Source organism: Lactuca virosa, chromosome 4 (assembly GCF_052849685.1).
Source record: "Lactuca virosa cultivar CGN04683 chromosome 4, Lactuca_virosa_CGN04683_v6, whole genome shotgun sequence".
In the NCBI taxonomy this organism is placed as follows: Eukaryota; Viridiplantae; Streptophyta; class Magnoliopsida; order Asterales; family Asteraceae; genus Lactuca; species Lactuca virosa.
Genome location: NC_136429.1, coordinates 373,368,127 through 373,377,367, shown reverse-complemented (window position 1 = coordinate 373,377,367; position 9,241 = coordinate 373,368,127). Strand labels below are relative to the sequence as shown.

Genomic DNA, 9,241 nt, shown 5'->3' with positions numbered 1-9,241 from the left:
GGTATTTTGGGGAACTCACTAAGCTTTGTGCTTACGGTTTTACGTTTATGGTTTCAGGTACTTCCGGTACGAAAGAGAGGGGCCCGTCGTGAATGCGCCGCATCCACCAGAGTTTTCCGCATTGGCAAATTTTCAATATTTACTCTAATGTTTAAATACTATATTTACTTTGATCGGTTTTGGAACACTCGTTTGTATGGTTTATTGTTTTAAAAATGAAAATTTTACTATGAATTTTTGGGACGTTACACAAGGGCTAAAATGCAATTAATTCTCATACTTAGGGTTAAAAATGGAAATACCTCAACATCAAGATGTTGCACAAATATTCCTCACGCTCCTAAAATTAAACGCAATCTTCTTTCTGTGTAACAATTTTATCATGATAATAACGTTTTCTTTGAATTTCATGATACTTTCTTTGTGGTGAAGGACGAGATTTCCCACAGTACCATCCTCACACGTCCAAGTGAACAAGGGCTATACTCGTTTTGATGTCCGTCATTTCAACCGATTTCCAAAAGTGTTTTTACCATCGTTCGTGTTCCTGCTCACCCATGGCATCAATGGCTTGGTCATCCTCACCCGCAACTTTTGAACTCTATTTTATCTAAATATTCTCTTCTTGTTTTGAATAAACATGTGTCTTCTCCATGTAATGCATGCCACATAGGGAAATCATCAAAACTTTCTATTCAATTGTCGAATTTTAAGAGTAATCGTATTTTGGATTTGGTCTTTGTGATGTATAGGGTCTAGCTCCCATTCCTTCTTCTGATGGTCATAATTACTTTCAATTATGTGTTGATCACTTTACTCGTTATATGTAGTTGTTTCCTTTAAAACAAAAAAACAGATGTCTTTGCCACCTTCAAACATTTTCTTGCAATGGTTGAACGATAGTTTCAAACTAAACTTAAATCCATTCAAATGGATTGGGGTGGAGAACTTCAAGCCCTTCCAAAATTCTTTTCTCCACTTGGTGTTATTCACCGACGTTCATGTCCACATACAAGTGAGAAAAATGACTTTGTAGAACGTCGTCATTAACATGTGGTAGAATCGGGTCTCACCTTACTTGCTCAATTTGGGGTACCCTAACGATTTTGGCATTTTGCCTATGACACGGCTGTTTATCTCATAAATCACATGCCCTCTCGTACCTCTTCAAATATCTCACCACTTGAACATGCTTTGTCCCATAAACCAGATTTTTCATTCTTATGTGTGTTTGGCTGTTTGTGATTTCCTAATCTACGACCCTACAATAAACATAAAATGGAATTTTGTTCTATTCCTTGTGTTTTTCTTGATTATGGCACATAACATCATGGTGGTTATAGGTGTCTAGATCCAACAACTGATCGCATTTATATTGCTAGACATGTTCGGTTTGTTGAAGACAGTTTTCCCTTCCTAAAATCATCACCACCACCGCCTGACCCCACCACTTCTACTCCTTATGTTTGCAGCTACCCTACACAATTGTTATCTTCGGATCATGACATCACAACAACTCCCATCAGCCCATCAATTCCACATACACATGATACGTCCACTACATCTGCCACCAAACAGCCATCCATGCCTGCTCATACCCTCGAACAACCATCTTTGGCTGTTCCAGATAGTACACAACCCTCTACAGGTACGAGTCATCCTACAACCTCTACTCCTGTACAAACCAATGCCTCTCTCCCCACGCATTCGTCCATCTAATTTGAGACATCATCCTAAAAAATAAGTCCCCTATGATCCATCATCTTACACTGTTAATTTAGATGTCTCCGACACCGAGCCTACCACCTTTTCCACAGCTAATAAATCACCAAAATGGCATGTTGTCATGGCTGAAGAATATTCAGCCCTCATGCATAATGTTACATGGTCTCTCGTTCCGCTTGTTCCTAATGTCAACACAGTTGATTGTAAATGGGTATACAAACTCAAACGGGATCAAACAGGTGTTGTCGCTCAGTACAAAGCACACTTGGTTGCTAAAGGGTTCAATCAACAACATGATGTTGATTATCATGAAACTTCCAACCATATTGTAAAGTCAACTACTAATCGTACAGTTTTATCTCTTGTAGTTGCACAACAGTGGACACTTTGACAATTAGATGTGTAAAATGCTTTTCTACATGGTGAACTAAAATAGACAGTCTATTTGTGCCAGCCACAAGGTTTTATTGATCCCACTAAACCGAATCATCTTTGTCTACTTCACATGTCTCTGTATGGGCTCAAACAGGTACCTCGTGCGTGGTATCATCGGTTAATGAAAGCCTTACTTTCTCTTGGCTTTAAAGGGTCTATCCATCTCTCATTGTCTACTCATCTAAGGGGGGTCTTTTGTATATGCTAGTATATGTTGATGATATTATTCTCACCAAAAATAATTCTCTTGCTATTGATCATATCATCAAAAGTCTTAGCCACACGTTTGCAATTCAAGACTTAGGACATCTTTCATACTTTTTGGGTATTGAGGTGATTCGAAAACATAAGGAATTGGTTTTATCTCAGAGAAAATATATTCTGGAACTACTTCAAAGAGCAAATCTCTCCAAAGCAAAACCAGTTTTCTCTCCTATTACTACCACTGCCAATTTGTTTCTTGGTGATAGTCCTTTATTTGATGATTTGGTTCGTTATAGGCAGATGGTTGGTGCTTTGCAGTATGTTACCTTGTCTCATCCCGATATCACCTTTACAGTCAACAAAGTCTGCCAGTTTATGCACTCTCCCACTGAGAATCATTGGTCTGCTGTAAAACGGATTCTTAGATATCTTCAAGGGACGTCTCACTATGGCTTTCTAATCCAACATAATTCCAGGTCCATTCTTCATACCTACACTGATGCTCATTTTATAAATGCTTTTTCGGATGCAGACTGGGTTGGTTGTCCTAATTACCATCGATCCACGGGGGGATATGCCATCTACCTTGGAAATAACCTCATTTCCTGGTCGGTTAGAAAACAACGGACTGTCTCTAGGTCATCAACTTAGTCTGAGTACCAGGCTTTAGCGGACATAGTGGCTGAGCTCACATGGTTGGAAGCTCTTCTTCGAGAACTTAAAGTTTTCAAAACATCAGTTACAGTACTGTGGTGTAACAATTTGGGTGCTATCTACTTATCAGCAAATCCTATCTTTCATGCGCATACAAAATATGTGGAGGTTGATTTTCACTTTGTTAGAAAAAAGATTGTTGAAGAAAAACTTAATTTCAATTTATTTCTACACATGATCAGATTGCAGACATTTTCACCAAGCCGTTACCGCCTCAACGATTTACCGATTTACGTTCCAAGCTACAGCTCGTTACCCGGCCTTAGCTTGCGGGGGAATATTAGACTGTTTATTATATAGCTAGTAGTTAGAGGATACAAAGTATAAATATGTAACTTATATATATTTGATGTAATTGGTTTTATTAATACAATACAATACACAATAATATAAAAGTATTGGATAAATTAGTGATAGTATGATTAGTATCCCACCAACTGCCAGCTAGAGAGTTGGATGATTTTTAGTTGAATTCATCTTGTGCACATGTATTATCATTGTATGACAATCAACTTACCTCAATGTTATACTTGTTTTCCATGCTTATACAAAGCTTGTGTAGGTTGATTTTCACTTCTTTTGAGAAAATTCAATGTCTATATGAATAGATTGCGACTGTTATAGACGTCAATTCTAAATAATAATTAAAAAAAAATAGTAAGCCATATTTATACACTAAGTCAAGAAGAAATTAAGACCCACATATAGTTAGAAACAACAATAAATATATAAACATAGATGCTATTAAAACATCAAACACCTACCTTAACCTTAACCTTACAATCACAAATCCATTCATAACATCAACATGCTGCCACAAAATCGAATACTACCCCAACAGCATTGTTACATTTAAACCTAAACAAACTTAAACATATATATTTAAGAACACATACACTTTCTAATTTCCACAAAATATTCAAATTTCAATCAGTGATTTCTCCCTCTTCTTCATCAGAATCAACATCAACTTTCTCAACCACCTTCTCGCCACCTTCAACAACCAAACTATCCAGTTCTCCGGCGACTTCTCCGGTGACTTCTCCGGCGACACCGGGACCCGTTTCTCTCACAATTACATCCGGAAATCTCAAAGGCTTTTCCGGTTGACCGGAGAAGAAAGAGTTGACCACCATGAACCGGAAAACCTGTAAAAGATGGTTTTGGTCTCTCTTGATGTCTTTTGTCAAAAGTTTTTGTAAAAGTGATGGGTCCCGCTTGTTCTCGTTTGGCTTATTAGGGTTTTCTGATCTTGTTTTCTTGGTGATTCGATCATTTTGAAATTTATTTCCTCTTTTCTTTTGGAATTTTCCTTTTTTGAATCGTTCCTTTTCGTGTTTTTGGATGTGTTTTTCAGGACCCGATAAATAATGCGATGGAATATCGGCTACTTCACAGCCTAGTTCCGCCTGTTTTGTCAATATTTCCTTCAATTGCTTCCAAAATATAAAAAAAAAAAAAAATTAGTTTCTCGTATTTTATATTATGCAAAAATATATAGCAACGTACTTTCATTGATTTTATTAAAGTTAAAAGTATTCTACTTTGGAAAATCTATCCAACATAGGGACCATTTTTTATAACTTTGTCTTACACAGGGACCATTAATGTAATTTAATTTTACACAGGGACCATTTCTGTAAGTTTACCTTGCACAGGGACCATTTCTGTAACTTTTTCATACTTAAGGACCATTACATAGTTTTTTTCACGTTTTCTATAATTTTTCCATACTTAAGGACCATTATATAATTTGTTTTTACACGGACCATTTCTGTAAAAAAACTATAGGGAAGAAAATTGTAAATCATGCAAATTAAAAAGTACAGGAGCCAAAATTGACATTTAGGCATTTACTGCAATTTATAAAAAATGAAAGTACATTGCTATTTAATATACCTGACGACGTAATACGGATGCCTCTTCTTCCTTGGATTTGTTGACATTTGTGGGATAATGCTTCTTACGAGCCTCACGCCACTGCTTAATTTCTTGCTCTGTATACTTCAGAGAGGGTACCCTTCAATTTATGAAATGACAATTTTACCCCTAGTCAGTTATTATATTAACAACACCACAAGTAGTTACACAAATGGATGCTTAAAAAAGAATAAATGTACAGAAATTACTTTTTTTCAAACTTGGTGGAAATGGAATTTTGATGCCTAGAATTTACTGCAGCATTTTTCTTACCCTCTGCTGTTCAACAATCCAAACATATAATAATTAGTGAAGCATAACAACTGCAAATAAATAATATGCATAATACAAATACATGTAATAATATAACTTCATTTGAAAATTGAAGTAATTCTATGTAACAAAGAAATTAAATGATGAGGTGTTCACCTTGATTCATATTGCCATTGTAGGCATGTTTTCCATGATGAAACTGAGACTTGAATCTGCAAACATTCAACTTCTATATGAATGAACTTATAAATTCAACTAATAACAAAGAGATTTATGAATCTTATTATTTATAAATTATAAAACATACCCTTTATGTGATTGTGAGGCGTCATTCTTTTTATCTCCTGTGAAGTTCTTGCGTGGAGAAGTCCATCCACCATTAATGTTGTTTCCATGTTTCTCCTGTTAATAGCATTCTTTAAAGCCACTATATTGCTCTACCACCAAAAAGAATATATGGCAAGATATATAACTTCAACAAGTAAAAAGAATTATTTTTTTGTGATCAACATGTGATTCAAATTATAAGCCACAGCATGCAATCAACTTTCAGCATCAATAAACACAAGTTACAGACAAGAAAAATTGATACCTGAAAATTTGAGACTGTAGGAGAAGGTTTCTGGGGTAAAATTGAGGTCCCTTGTTGACCTTTTTGTCCTTGATTAGCATGTTGCATGGGCCCACTTGGATTCATCTGATTTGGAAGAAAGTTGTGATTTTGAGGAACCACACCTTGAGGAATCTGGTTCTAGAACATGGGAATTTTAAATTAGACATCATCGTAGTTTTGATATTTTATTTAACATGTTTTTATATCATGGAAGGTAGCTACAAGTGTTAAGAGCTAATGACAGAAATGATAGAATACATGGATGGAATTTTGAAGCACTAAAGAGTATCTACACTTTTAGTGTCAACAAAGAAGAACATAACAACAAAACTGATACCTGTAAAAGGAGATTTGGTGATTGCTGTGGTTGAACTGAATTAGGAGCATGAGGTAGAAACGGGTTCCCTTGTAATTGTTGCCCTTGATTAGCATGTTGCAAGGGGCCATTGAAATTAGGCATGCCAAACTGCTGATTTGGAAGAAATCCAGGGTTTTGATGACTCATAACATTTGGAATCTGGTTCTGGAACATGGGGAAATTACCAGGAGGACATTGGGGATAATTGGGGTTCTGTGATTGTGATTGTAATTGAAGAAGCTGATAGATATTTTGGATCGTATTCTGCATAATCACTTGCTCATTAGGTAAAGCAACATTTGGGTTGTATACAGGACGATTCATGGAATTGTTAGGAAAGAACTGAGAAGGATTAAACTGGTTTACAGGAAAGGGATTAAAATTCTGCTGTGGATTGAATCCAGGAAAACCAGTAGGGTATTGAGCCATAGTATTTTGCAAGGGAAAGGGCTGATTAGGGAAATTCATGAAACAAGATGGAGGTGCGATTGGTCTGTTATTGGGCAATAATCCTCCAACATTTCCATTGCAGGTTTGCTGATTAGTGACAGAGTTAACCTGTTCATCATATAATACATTTACTTAGCTCCAAATTCAAAAAAGAAATTTTGTTAAAGCACATTCCAAACACATAAAACTCGGGATATTCTAAACCAGAACAAATTTGGCTTAAACCTCCTACTTCTACTCGTATCAGTTTCTCGTTTCAGAAGTAACTCAAAAATCGAAGTGCAACTCTGTTTTGAGAGCCGATGGATTAAGAAATTAGTTCAGAATATGATCAGAAAAGAAGAGTAGAAAGGGCAACAGAGTACCTGTTGAGCTGCGGAAGGAGTTGCTGGATTTTGGTTGGAATTATGATGAGGATTCATGATCAAGGAGTTGCTGGATTTTGTTATTGTTCTAAATAATTAGGTCATTCGAGAACCACAGGGTTTTAGAGAGGGTTTTTGTTGTTGTTCTAGTAATTTTATATACAATGCTCGCGTGCTGCACACAATTAGGCATTGGGCGTCGCACATAACACCCGGCACTAGCACATAACACCCGGCACTAGCAACAGAGAAAAGAAAGGAAATGAGCGAAAATGAGAGGAAAGTAAGAGAGATTGGTGCTCCCGAGTTTCATTCAAGGAAGGAAGTGGAAGGAAATGGAAGAAAAACTTTCTCTCCTGACTTTTCTTCCGATTTAGGAGGATTTGAAAAGAGCAAATTAGTTCCCTTACTTTTTTTCTTTTTCTTTTTTTTTGACAAAACTGCATTTTTGGTCCCTGTGGTTATCCAAAAAGTGTGGATAAGATCCAAAATGTTTTCAACTTGCACCATTAGTCCAAAAACTGAAACTTTTTGTGGTTTTGGTCCCTGAAAATTTTAAAATTACTTAGAAAGACTATTTTTCCCTTCCATTTTGTTTATTCCATTTTTTTATGTATTTCAGTAATTCAGTAGTTGAAAAAAAAAAGCAAAAAGAAAATATTATCAACACCCCTCCCACCCCCACCTCTTACGTCGATAACCCTACCCCTCTCTTACTGATTTAATCCACAATCATACACTGATACACATACATAAACTATGAACATAATGAAGTTCTGGGAAAAGATTCTGCAGATCCAACACATATGAGCACACATAATGAAGTTTTGGAAAAAATGATGTTGATTAAACACACATATGTGTACACACATACCTTTCTCTTTCTCTCTCTCTCTCTCTCTCTCTCTCTCTCTCTTTCTCTCTCTCTCTCTCTTTCTCTCTCTTGCGTCTCTCATTCTTTCTTCCTAATTCAACAAACACACACAGACACATACTGATAAACCAGATTCAGAACATTGATAAGCCAACACCTCCTTCTATTACTCTCTTTCTTGAGTCTCTCATTCCAGCAAAGGATTTTCACCTTCGGAGAAACCTCCAAGAGCGAAGCAACCATCAGTTTATGTGTGTAGTTGTTAAGATCCGAGATTTTAGGGTTTTTAGATGCTCAGGTGGTGTCAATTTTTGTGTTCACCGGTGTATGTATGTGATGAAGGTCTGATTTTCAAGCACTTGTTCAGCACCATTATTTCCATTTCTCAATTTCTTGAAGGCCCAATCTCCAGATTCTGATTCAATTTCTTGAAGGTGCAATATACATATTCTGATTCCTTACAGTGACTCAAGTTCACCACCAAAGTTGTTGCAGATATGGGTTTTAACTCGTGGTTGTTTTTGTGTGTGATGAACCCAATAGAGAAAGGGAGGGGTGGGGTTTACGAATTGGGAGGGTAGGTTAAGATGCTTTAGAAGATTGAAACCCCATTTTTCATGAGAATCGGTTTTGGGGGGAATTCCATTTGAGATAAAAAACTGCTCCAGTTCTAGGGAATCATTTCAATGACGGTGGTGGCTTAAGGTTTTTTAAGGTGGGTCTAAAATTATGTTACCTGGTGTTTTTGTCCTTGAAGGGATGACGAAGACGATGAGGGAAAGAGGGTTTTTCAAGTGGAGAGAGGGAGAGAGAGAGAGGGGGGGGGGGGGAGGGGTTACCGGTGGAGAGAGATGGATGGGGTAGGATTTTACTTTATTTATATTTTTTTAAACATTTAAATACTAAATTAATAAAGAAAATAGAAAAAACAAATCAAAAGGGTAAAAGAGTCATTTCAAATTGTTCAGGGACCAAATCCACGGAAAGTTTGTGATTTTGGACCAGTGGTGCAAGTTGGAAACTTTTTGGACTTCATCCACATTTTTTTGCTAACCACAAGGACCAAATTTGCAGTTTAGTCTTTTTTTTTCTTTTTTCCCATTCGGACCATCCTTAGGTTACGGTTTTGTTACGTCTTTCATCCCTGTCATATATAAAAAGACTAGACTGCCCTTCTCCTTTTCTTTTTTCATTTATTTATTTTATAAGTTATTTATATTTATATTCTTAATTAATTAAATGGGTCCTACCTACTCTATCTCATCCTCACCCATTCCCCCTCTTTCATCTTCTCATATGAACGATCAGCT

At 36.5% G+C, this 9,241-nt stretch overlaps 1 protein-coding gene across 3 annotated transcripts; it reads right to left on the bottom strand.

Moving 5' to 3' along the window:
• Positions 1-3,803: 3,803 nt before the first annotated feature.
• On the bottom strand, positions 3,804-7,239 carry LOC145108748 (uncharacterized). Of its 3 annotated transcripts, none has more exons than XM_079045824.1 (8): positions 7,058-7,239; positions 6,222-6,800; positions 5,864-6,016; positions 5,579-5,673; positions 5,428-5,483; positions 5,208-5,277; positions 4,978-5,098; positions 3,804-4,514 (listed from the first exon to the last, which is right to left on the bottom strand). In XM_079045824.1, exons 1-8 carry the CDS (start codon positions 7,112-7,114, stop codon positions 4,005-4,007), a joined length of 1,641 nt encoding a protein of 546 aa, XP_078901950.1. In that variant the 5' UTR covers positions 7,115-7,239; the 3' UTR covers positions 3,804-4,004. The 3 variants fall into 3 exon arrangements, with proteins under 3 accessions (XP_078901950.1, XP_078901948.1, XP_078901949.1); XM_079045822.1 differs by having other exon boundaries at positions 5,864-6,022; positions 7,058-7,238; XM_079045823.1 differs by having other exon boundaries at positions 5,208-5,274; positions 5,864-6,022; positions 7,058-7,238.
• Positions 7,240-9,241: the final 2,002 nt, after the last annotated feature.

What these genes read in the sequence shown, in the direction of transcription:
- LOC145108748 (XM_079045822.1), bottom strand. Translation starts at nt 7,114, where the DNA reads ATGAATCCTCATCATAATTCCAACCAAAATCCAGCAACTCCTTCCGCA. An exon ending in CAATGGCAATATGAATCAAG is followed by an intron (nt 5,278 to 5,427) that starts GTGAACACCTCA and finishes ATTGTTGAACAG; the next exon opens with CAGAGGGTAAGAAAAATGCT. An exon ending in CATCCGTATTACGTCGTCAG is followed by an intron (nt 4,515 to 4,977) that starts GTATATTAAATA and finishes ATATTTTGGAAG; the next exon opens with CAATTGAAGGAAATATTGAC.